General features: G+C 35.8%; 1 protein-coding gene and 1 long non-coding RNA gene across 2 annotated transcripts; both read left to right on the top strand.

The window, feature by feature from the left end:
* The first annotated feature begins 715 nt into the window (after positions 1 to 715).
* LOC137385679 (uncharacterized) lies at positions 716 to 3037 on the top strand. Its single transcript, XM_068072205.1, has 4 exons — positions 716 to 792; positions 1308 to 1465; positions 1969 to 2075; positions 2916 to 3037. The coding sequence occupies exons 1-4, from the start codon at positions 730 to 732 to the stop codon at positions 3035 to 3037; spliced, it is 450 nt and encodes a 149-aa protein (XP_067928306.1). The 5' UTR covers positions 716 to 729.
* Positions 3038 to 8945: 5908 nt separating this feature from the next.
* On the top strand, positions 8946 to 11197 carry LOC137385467 (uncharacterized). Its single transcript, XR_010977776.1, has 3 exons — positions 8946 to 9125; positions 10602 to 10708; positions 11172 to 11197. It is a non-coding gene; the product is annotated as an uncharacterized lncRNA (long non-coding RNA).
* The last annotated feature ends 6 nt before the right edge of the window (positions 11198 to 11203 follow it).

Here is an 11203-nt window from a genome sequence, read left to right as displayed (position 1 = left end):
ACACAAAAATTTCAGATTAACAAAAAAAAACTATAACCGAAGAGATTATAGCAACAAGAGACTATATCAACAAGAGACTATAGCAACAAGAGACTATATTAACAAGAGACTATAGCAACAAGAGACTATAGCAACAAGAGACTATAGCAACAAGAGACTATATTAACAAGAGACTATATCAACAAGAGACTATAGCAACAAGAGACTATATCAACAAGAGACTATAGCAACAAGAGACTATAGCAACAAGAGACTATAGCAACAAGAGACTATAGCAACAAGAGACTATAGCAACAAGAGACTATATTAACAAGAGACTATATCAACAAGAGACTATAGCAACAAGAGACTATATCAACAAGAGACTATATCAACAAGAGACTATAGCAACAAGAGACTATAGCAACAAGAGACTATAGCAACAATACATCAACACATCCATCAACACATACATCAATAGAAATTTGCAAAGTTGAAACATCTAATGTGTAGCAGATTGTAACAGCATTTTTTTAAATTCCTTGTATTTGCTTATTTATTCACTAACTGCATTTATCAGTGTGGTTTTGTTTTTATTTTGGATTAAAATACTACAATAGTCAGTATGGCGGCGGCTTAAGCATCCTTATCGACAGCAGCTGGCTGAAGACATTATCTCCAACCACATTCACACTTTCTCTAAAGAAACAGATTTGGTGTCATTCGGCTCGTGTCAGTCTCAGCTGCAGCATGCATTTCCTAACTCTTGCAATCTTTTCATGTGTTTGTGTAGCATTCACCCTCAGTGTGAAGGTAAGATATTGAATAAAGGTGAAACATGTTACTATGGTATGACAAGTTGTGCGGGTAAAAGCCAGACAGTTTGTTTGGGCAAGTAAAGTGTAAAGTGAGAATATTGTGCAAAAGGGAGATACGGCGCAGGGGAATGAGAGACATGCTGTGTAAAGGTGAGACACAGTGTAAAGGAGAAACACAGTGTAAAGGAGAGACACTGTGACAGTGTAAAGATGAGACACAGTGTAAAGGTGAGACGCAGTGTAAAGGAGAAACACAGTGTAAAGGTGAGACACAGTGTAAAGGAGAGACACTGTGACAGTGTAAAGATGAGACACAGAGTAAAGGTGAGATACAGGGTAAAAGGGAGACACAGGGTAAAGGTGAGACACAGTGTAAAGGTGAGACACAGGGTAAAGGTGAGACACAGTGTAAAGGAGAAACACAGTGTAAATTTGACACACAGTGTAAAGGTGAGACACAGTGTGGAGGTGAGACACAGTGTGATGTTGACACACATGAATCTATTTTAGGATAACCAATGCTGTGTAAACCAACCAGCTCCTGTTACAAGAGTGGAAAAAACTGGTGTGCAGACTCGCTACAGACAAGGCACTGCGAGTGAAAGCTATTCTGACAAATGCGGGACATGGGGTTGGCGTAGATGCACAAGATACCGTGGAAAGACTGTGTAAGCTATGCAGTTGCATTTCATGACTACAAAGCTATATATTCTACAGAAGTGATACTATAGCTAGAGTATATTTTACAGATGTAATACTATAGCTAGAGTATATTTTACAGAAATGATACTGTAGCTAGAATACATTCTACAAAACTGATACTATAACTAGAATACATTCTACAGAAGTGATACTACGGCTAGTATACATTTTACAGATGTAATACTATAGCTAGAGTACATTCTACAGAAGTGATACTATAGCTAGAGTATATTTTACAGATGTAATACTATAGCTAGAGTATATTTTACAGAAATGATACTGTAGCTAGAATACATTCTACAAAACTGATACTATAACTAGAATACATTCTACAGAAGTGATACTACGGCTAGTATACATTTTACAGATGTAATACTATAACTAGAGTACATTCTACTGAAGCGATACTATAGCTAGAGTACATTCTACGGAAATGATACTATAGCTAGAGCTTGCTTTTTTTCTTCAGAGCGCAGTCCTACAGGTATGACATCTACCAAAAAAAGTCCTATCCACAGCCTTGTAAAAAGTACGCTTGCTGCCACGGATACACCATGGTCAAAAACGTTTGTTATGGTAAGCAATGGCATCAGACAACAGCAAAACAGAGCACTTTTAAAATTTATCTGAAAACTAGTCTCTCGAGATTGTTTGGGCTGCTTGCATTGGAAAAATGACTCCAAATTATTTTATGGAAAACATTTGCACATCAAATTTTAAATAGTACAAGCAGTAAGCCGGCGCTGCTCTGAATTCTTTTCAACTTCAAAGCTCTTTTTAGACTTCTTTCACAATAATTGTCCGTGAAGCGTTCATTGAGGGCAGTTGTTCTTATTGCATGTGAAGGTGCATTCTGGAGTTTCTAATACCATATGAAAAATGGAAGTTTTAAGATTGCCTGGTATTCTTGAAATGGTTCTGCTTTTTATATTAAATATGCCATAGGTAAAATGTAGAGCCATGGCAGTCCACTCTTATAACTCTCTCCTCATGCAACAGCTTTTTAATGTCGTTGAACACCTCGTATATTATATCGACCATCGATATGTTTGGATGAGTGCAAGCGGTAGAGTGTTGATCTTGTAAGCTAAATGCCATGGGTTTTAGCCCCTCAAACCGCAATCTTTTATAATACACTTTAATTACCGACTATATTCTTTCTCCAGTGCAACGGTATCAAGATTACTCGCCGATCAGAGTTTTATATCGTTCAGAGTTTTATAAGTATATAAAAAGCAGTTTTTTTATCATTGCTCTGTGATACTAGAGAGTTTATCTGTGGGTCACATGACTGTCAGTACTTTAACTTTATCTTGTTTACTTTAGGAGCGCGCATAAATTTTATTTGCTTTGGTGTCATACAAAAAACCTATATAAATTTGCATTTATTTACTTTCACATAATTTTCTATTTTAGCAAACAGTGAGCTGTCACAAGTAGTCGGACATGTTGGTGACATAAAGGACTCTCTGTCAGGCCTCGGAGATGTGGACCTGAAGGATGTACTGGGAACTGTAAATGATGTAGTCAATGGCTAAATGTCCTTTCTCTGTATGCTGACCTCAATAAAATGTTACCATTCAATTGCCACACTTCCACAATGAAATTAGACATGATTTACAGAAGCGGAGGTAGATACTAGGTATCTAGGAAATAACTAGGGCCATGGTAACTAATGTAGTACTAAAAGAAGTTTAGTACTACATCAGGTTTAGTTTTTTAGTGGCCAACTCCCATAAGACTATTTAGACTATTGTTGGTTTAAATTAAGATGAGCCTGTGTGTGTGTGTGTAATTCCTCAAATGTCGAGTGTGACGTCTTCTTAGCAAACTGCAAGCAGAGGCAGTGCGTGTCTTTTTAAGAATATTGTTGTACAAACAATGGCTCAGTGATTTTGATTGAACACATCTGTGTCCAATGGCAAGGGAATGCCAACGACTGGACACATACACAGTTACAGAGAGCAACTTAAGGTTTGATGTCATTCTTGTCACCAACTGTGGTCTTTATTTGGAAGTTGAACTGAAACCAGTTGTTGGCTGGTCAGGTGATTTAAGCGAGTAGACCATGGCTGCTCTTAGGATGAGACTATAATAGGTCTAATGGCGACTGTCAGATAATAATGGGCATGAGATCAGCAATAGGTTATTGGTATCTCAATTTAAATGTGTGACTATGATATGTACTCTCTACTGAAAATTTTGAGGTGTGTTTTCTGAATATTAGCTAACATACTATAGCAACTAGAAATACGCATACAGACCTAGGTTTGACAAGCATTCGAACAAATGAGAACTAGATACATAGGCTACCAGTACAGAACCATAGAGTGAGGAAGAGTTGCCTCATGTTGTGCTTATCGCATAGAGATTGACATATTTAAGAAAAATATTATAAAAATATGTAAGAAACATTTTTCTTATAATACAGTGAAGAAACTTTGAAATTTACTATAAGCAATTTAAATACAACAAGAGAATCAAGTATTATGTCATTATTTGTGCAATAGAAAAATGGCTTAGAGTGGCTACTGTCTATCGGTAATATTCCTGTTTCTGTCTGACAAATATTCCAACTTGCCATGAAGTAGTAACCGTAGGAACACTTGGAAATGTAATGTTTTTGTTCCTGTAACTAAAAGAAGCCTTTACCGCTTAAAAATATCTTTTCAGTAGCATGACTTGAGTTGCCTTCTCACAATCAGCTCCAAAAGAGCATGTTAATTCCTGCCATTCACAATACATATATACAATACCAGCATCTAAATATTTGCATTTAACAATTTATAATAAAATATGATTAATATTATACTGTAACCTGTAATATATTATACTCAAACCTGTAACAAACATTGCGTTGCAGGACTTATGTTTACTGATCATGGTTTTCATATTTTTTTCCATTTTAAACTCTGCATTGCACTGCTTCTATCTTTCTGTATTAATAAGTTTTCATACAAAATGGTGTCGTCTGCTATCCATAGGGGTAGTCCTATGTGTATGAAATGGGTTAGCAAAGAAACTCACGCTTGTATTCAAATTAATTAATATAACTTGTTTATCTAACATTAATGCCATTTTTACAAGCTAAAAAGATACATGTAATTGTTTTCCCTGTGCAATCACCTTTTCTATTTTCAAAATAACACTCCACAATCATAGCTGGAAACAGCCTCATCACCACACACCAAACTCTCAGTGGGTACAGGAAGAACCCTTTATTGCTCTCTTTGTTGTCAAACTGCTGGTACACAGACCAAAACTCTCATACTGAAGTCTCCTTTTCCTCCTTCACTTCTATAGATAGTAAATATACATGGTGAGACAACCCTAATCAGCCACCTTGACCCTTTTCAGGGGTTCTTATATTGACGTAAAGTTTTTGTATCGTTGTATCTATGTATAGTTTTACATTTGCTTTTTTAAGGTCTAGTAGAGTTTGCTGATGGTGAGTCAGCAAATGACATCAATAGCCCTGCAGTACATAGTAGTCAGAAGTTTACAACAGGTGCTCATTCCCATGAACTAAAATGACATCTAGTCATTCTGATCAAGAGTAAATCGTTCAAACTTTCATTTATCAACCTTGCAAATATGCAGATTGTCAATTTTCTTGTATGGGTCTGCAACTTGGCTTGCATTCTAGACCTCACTGTGACTGAAGTTATCTCTCCTACTGTAAGTAGAGACTAATTTATTTTGCTAGAATACTCTAGTTTATAAATCTAGGGTAATAGCAAAATATTATTAGCTGAAGGTTTGAAATCTGCCTTATAACCAGAGACATTTGAATTTAGCAATTTTTGAAAGTAGTTCCTGGTGCATACTACCACGGGCAGTGGGGATTGAACTGAGGATCTTTTACTAATAACTGATAACTGATTTGAGAAACACTTGTTTGAGGAAGTATTGCTCAAATAGTTGCCGGATTAGACTCTGTAAACATAGAGAGTTATCAGTTATTAATAAGAGATTGACATAGTTATTTATAATAAACTGTGGATATCAATATGAGACCATGGAAGCTTTCTGCCAGGCCAGACAACTTCAACTAAAAACAGACCAACGATAACACTGTATTCTATCAATTGTTACAATATGCGCTGATACATACAGTTGCTGTAAGGATTTTACTGGCCAACTTGTCATAGTGACTCCCATAAATCCATGTGTAAACAGACTTTAAAAGAGAGCTAAACACAGAGCAATCTTGAACTTACTCTTTGGTGTTAAACTACTTATACCAAGAAGGTAAACGAAATACATGTACTGGGGGCTGTACAACTGTTTATATTCCTATTGGTAATAATCCAAATAATTCAGTTGTACTTTTTAAGGTGATGAAATTGTTTGACTCAAGGATAAAAAGTAGCAGTTGGGAGCGAGTTCATGATAGCTGACAGATGCAAAGTACGGGTCAACTCGTTACTACGGGGAGATAATAATATCAATTTATGGAGAAAGAATAAAATATTAAAATGAATAAGTAATCGAGTTTTGAGGAATTGGGCTTTTCTTCAAAGATCCATAATATTAAATTTTGTTTAGCATATTATAAAACTTTGAAATAATAAGTTAAATTTGTTTGTTTTAGCTCATAAAGTATACAGAAAAAAGCTTTTAGTAGTGGTACCAGTGTAAAGGTACTCCTAGTTCTCTAGCTCCACTCCGCTATCTAAACTCAGAGAGAAACAATGTCGCGTGTTTCATGTCGAGAATAACGTATTTGCGTCTACTTGGAAATTGTACAAAACAAACATTCACAAAAAAGTGCAAGTTGACACTGAGTTTCTAGGGTCTTGACTGTTCCGTTTATAGGTGGCAGGCTCCACCTCTCTCTGTAGGTCTGCATCAAGCCGCGTCGGCCAGAGCTGGGCCAAGTCAATTTGTCTCGGTGTGAGTCAGTCTCTGGCTGCCACACTAGGACTCTTATGTTTACAGTTTCATCAATTAGGTTCATGAAAGAATTAGTTGGTATAATTAAGGTAATTATTTGAGAAATACTTCCTCAAACAGCCTATCATGTTCAAATGACAATTATGCATCCTAGATCTATATATATATTTCTCAAAGTATGTCCGTGTGTCGTATGTCTGTCTGCATTCCGGCTATCGCTATTATTAGAATAACTGTAGCTGGACAACAATGCTGACGCAATGTCATGGAGTACCGTCATTAAAAGCCTAGCAGCTTAGTGCAATTTTCCATTGACAATGTGCCAGGCTAATAGTTTGAAAGTTACAGTTGTTTGACAAAGTTTTAAAACCTTTACAGTTGTTTTCATTTTTCTCTTAATTTATTTCAACTACACAAAAAACTTCTCTCATGATATGCAGTTTGAAAGTTAGAATGGTAAATGTTGTTATACGTTAAACACAAATCAATTTTCTGTCCAGACCTTTTTATTACCCGGGCAACGCCGGGTAGCACAGCTAGTATAATTTAAAAATACTGAACCAGGCTATAACTAGTAGCCATTGAAAAGTGTTACAACCCATTAGTTGGCTTCTGAGAATTCAAATGAGCTTCATCTAAGGCATGTTAGATGAAGCTCATGAAGTTGTGTAATATTAAATTGAAGTTGTTAGAATCTCAGATTTTAGTAAAACCTACAAGAAAGGATGTGAACACTCTTGTCACAATCAATCAGTAGTGATTTGCTGTAAAATAAAATGCTCATAGTATAATTACATCTCTGTTTGCTGGTTCAATTAATAAAGTGATGATTTATTAAAACTCCGGTATGCTCATGTGTGATCTACAGTGGTGGTCGTATTTATAGAACAACTTGAAATAAATGTGCTATTTGTTATTAATTCATAGTTTGTAAAGAATTTATCAGACGAATTATGGCAAGATGCTCAACAATAAAAAAATAAGAATGTTCTGCACATGAATAATATTAAATATCAACTGATACGTGCCTCTTCAGCCTGGTTTCTAATGTAACAGAGCATGAGGGTGATCAGCACAACAAATCTAATAAAAACTAAGTTTACGTGTATATTCGTCGACAAATTTGACAATACTTAACGCGGCTATTGAGCTTATGTATACATGTGTACCCTAAGTGTGTACCCTAAGTGTGTACCCTAAGTGTGTACCCTAAGTGTGTATCGTAAGTGTGTACCACAAGTGTTTACCGTAAGTGTGTACCGTAAGTGTGTACCCTAGGTATGTACTGTAAGTATGTAAAGTATGTATCGTAAGTGTGTCCCCTAAGTGTATACTATAAGTGTGTACTCCAAATGTGTACCCTAAGTGTGTACCCTAAGTGTGTATCGTAAGTGTGCTCCCTAAGTGTGTACCCTAAGTGTGTACCCTAGGTATGTACTGTAAGTATGTAAAGTATGTATCGTAAGTGTGTCCCCTAAGTGTATACTATAAGTGTGTACTCCAAATGTGTACCCTAAGTGTGTACCCTAAGTGTGTACCCTAAGTGTGTATCGTAAGTGTGTTCCCTAAGTGTGTACCCTAAGTGTGTACCCTAGGTATGTACTGTAAGTATGTAAAGTATGTACCGTAAGTGTGTCCCCTAAGTGTATACTATAAGTGTGTACCCCAAATGTGTACCCTAAGTGTGTACCCTAAGTGTATACCATAAGTGTGTACCATAAGTGTGTCTCCTAAGTGTTTACCCTAAGTGTGTACCGTAAGTGTGTACCCTAAGTGTGTACCCTAAGTATGTACTGTAAGTGTGTACCCTAAGTGTTTACCGTAAGTGTGTACCGTAAGTGTGTACCGTAAGTGTGTACCCTAAGTGTTTACCGCAAGTGTTTACCGTAAGTGTGTACCCTAAGTGTGTACCCTAGGTATGTACTGTAAGTGTGTACCCTAGGTATGTACCGTAAGTATGTAAAGTATGTACCGTAAGTGTGTACCCTAAGTGTTTACCGTAAGTGTGTACCCTAAGTGTATACCTAAGTGTGTACCGTAAGTGTGTACCCTAAGTGTATACCTAAGTGTTTACCGTAAGTGTGTACCGTAAGTGTGTACCGTAAGCGTGTCCTCTAGGTATGTACCGCAAGTGTGTACCCCAAGTGTGTACCGTAGGTTTGTACCCTAATTATGTAGCGTAAGTGTGTATCCTTGGTGTATGAAAGTAAACTTGTGTCCTTTAGAGTATTAGCAGAGTCTAAATATTGAGTTAGCCATTCTTTATTGTCTATCAGAGGATAAAAGGTGCCCAGCAAATATAGAGTATTTCTTAAGTATACATTTGGTGGAGGAAAGAATGTCTACAAAACAAGCTTCTTAAACACATACACTGTAGTCTGTATGGTTTGAGATAATAAAAAAAGTGGTTTTATGCTATTGATGATAAAAAACACAAAAATTGCTAGATTACTCTATAATTACAGCCACTACTGTGTGAAATAATTAAACTATAATTTAAATATCATGGTAATATGCTATAGAAATAGTTATTGCATTGTTTTAGGTGGTAAGTATAATGAACATGACTCAGGCCGACTTGTGTTGTGTTGACCAACCATCTCCAGTGCAAATCATAGAAAAGGTTGGTGTACAAACAAACTACAGATCTGTTGTGGGAACTCACAGCTACAGAATGGACTGTGGTCTCTTTGGATGGAGTAGCTGCACAGTCTACACACAGTACACCAGGTGTGGCTGGTCTCTTTGGCCTTCTGGTTTCAATTTGACTAAAATGCTTGTAAAATAATATACCAATATTTAATAGTAAGATGGATTGGGCTATGGTCCTGAGAGTACATTGACAGGCATACTCAAGTTGTACAGTGTCCTTTCAGATGAACCATTCATAGTATTGAGCATGAAGCAGTACTATTGCTGGTTATGGCCTTGTTAATGACTTATTAATTCCAAAATAAAAATATCCTGACATTATAAAAATTGAAACATTTTGTATAAAACTGTTCAAATGGAGTACATATATTAGAGATTATGATGAAAAGCTCACAACAAAAAATCTGTGCAATGACTTGCTAGCTGAAAACCTTCAATAAAAGGGGTTTGATAAAAACATTGTATAACAAAATGGGGCGCATTGCGTAAGCAGGAACAGCATCAAGATTAGGTGAGATGTTAGGTGAGAATCATGCTGGTTTCTCTTGGTGAGTTGGTTCGCATGTCCGACGATTCTACCAACATACCATTCCACCGATTAAACAATGTCTTCCAATGAAGTTAATAAGATGTGCACCAAAAATCAGGCTACTGAGTGTCTCGCAGCCTAAAAAACCTAAATTGAATATGATTATTTGTATTAATTTCATGTAATAGTAAGGGAATGATTGTATGTTGATGTAATAGTAAAGGATTGATTGTATGTTGATGTAATAGTAAAGGATTGATTGTATGTTGATGTAATAGTGAAGGATTGATTGTATGTTGATGTAATAGTAAAGGATTGATTGTATGTTGATGTAATAGTAAAGGATTGATTGTATGTTGATGTAATAGTAAAGGATTGATTGTATGTTGATGTAATAGTAAAGGATTGATTGTATGTTGATGTAATAGTAAAGGATTGATTGTATGTTGGTGTAATAGTAAAGGATTGATTGTATGTTGATGTAATAGTGAAGGATTGATTGTATGTTGATGCAATAATAAAGAATTGATTGTATGTTGATGTAATAGTAAAGGATTGATTGTATGTTGATGCAATAGTAAAGGATTGATTGTACGTTGATGTAATAGTAAAGGATTGATTGTATGTTGATGTAATAGTAAAGGATTGATTGTAAGTTAATGTAATAGTGAAGGATTGATTGTAAAATAATGTAATAGTAAAGGATTGATTGTATGTTGATGTAATAGTAAAGGATTGATTGTATGTTGATGTAATAGTAAAGGATTGATTGTATGTTGATGTAATAGTAAAGGATTGATTGTAAGGTAATGTAATAGTGAAGGATTGATTGTAAGGTAATGTAATAGTGAAGGATTGATTGTGTGTTGATGCAATAGTAAAGGATTGATTGTGTGTTGATGCAATAGTAAAGGATTGATTGTAAGTTGATGCAATAGTAAAGGATTGATTGTCTGTTGATGTAATAGTGAAGGATTGATTGTATGTTAATGTAACAGTAAGGGATGTCCGTAATATTTTGGCAGACGCCAAGCTTATGATGTTGATGTATACAAACTAAAAAGCCACCAGCAGCCCTGCAGGAAGTTTGACTGCTGCAACAGCTATATACTAGTTAACGGCACCTGCTATAGTAAGTTCTTACCATTTCAATCTGAATCAGTTACTCTTAAATTATTATGAATCGGCAAATCGGAAGTTATTGTTGTGTGAAATAGTTCCTCCATCTCATCACTGAGCAGCTATACTGCACTAGATTTCATCATTATTAGCAAGCAATTCCAGTAGCTTTGTCCGTCCCTAAGCAGGATTTCATTACTGGTTTGGTTTTTTCAACACCACAGCATGCACAACTTTTGTTTCACAGCTCAATTTCCAAACTGTTAGCCCAACATGTTCACACTGTTTGTAGAAAATTTCTGTTTAAACAACACATTGTTTGGCAGGCCACTTTTTACTCTGAGCAAATATTTTTTGTGCCAGGATCTCAAGATATGTTCATTGCCCCATATTTATATTCCAACTTTATGAAAAAGTTAGCATCAAATCCATCAGCAATTCTAAAACAATTTTGAAAATAAATTTATTTCCTGCAGGTGGAAGTGAACTTGGCAGAATTTTAGATCAG

Source organism: Watersipora subatra, chromosome 1 (assembly GCF_963576615.1).
Source record: "Watersipora subatra chromosome 1, tzWatSuba1.1, whole genome shotgun sequence".
NCBI classification, from domain to species: Eukaryota; Metazoa; Bryozoa; class Gymnolaemata; order Cheilostomatida; family Watersiporidae; genus Watersipora; species Watersipora subatra.
The sequence above is the reverse complement of the archived record's forward strand: the minus strand, read 5'-3'. Positions and strand labels throughout refer to the sequence as shown.

Excerpts from the sequence above, each read along its gene's own strand:
- LOC137385679 (XM_068072205.1), top strand. The coding sequence starts at position 730 with ATGCATTTCCTAACTCTTGCAATCTTTTCATGTGTTTGTGTAGCATTC. Across the intron at positions 1,466-1,968 it reads AGATACCGTGGAAAGACTGT|AGCGCAGTCCTACAGGTATG; the intron begins GTAAGCTATGCA and ends TTTTTTCTTCAG. Across the intron at positions 2,076-2,915 it reads GGTCAAAAACGTTTGTTATG|CAAACAGTGAGCTGTCACAA; the intron begins GTAAGCAATGGC and ends TTTCTATTTTAG.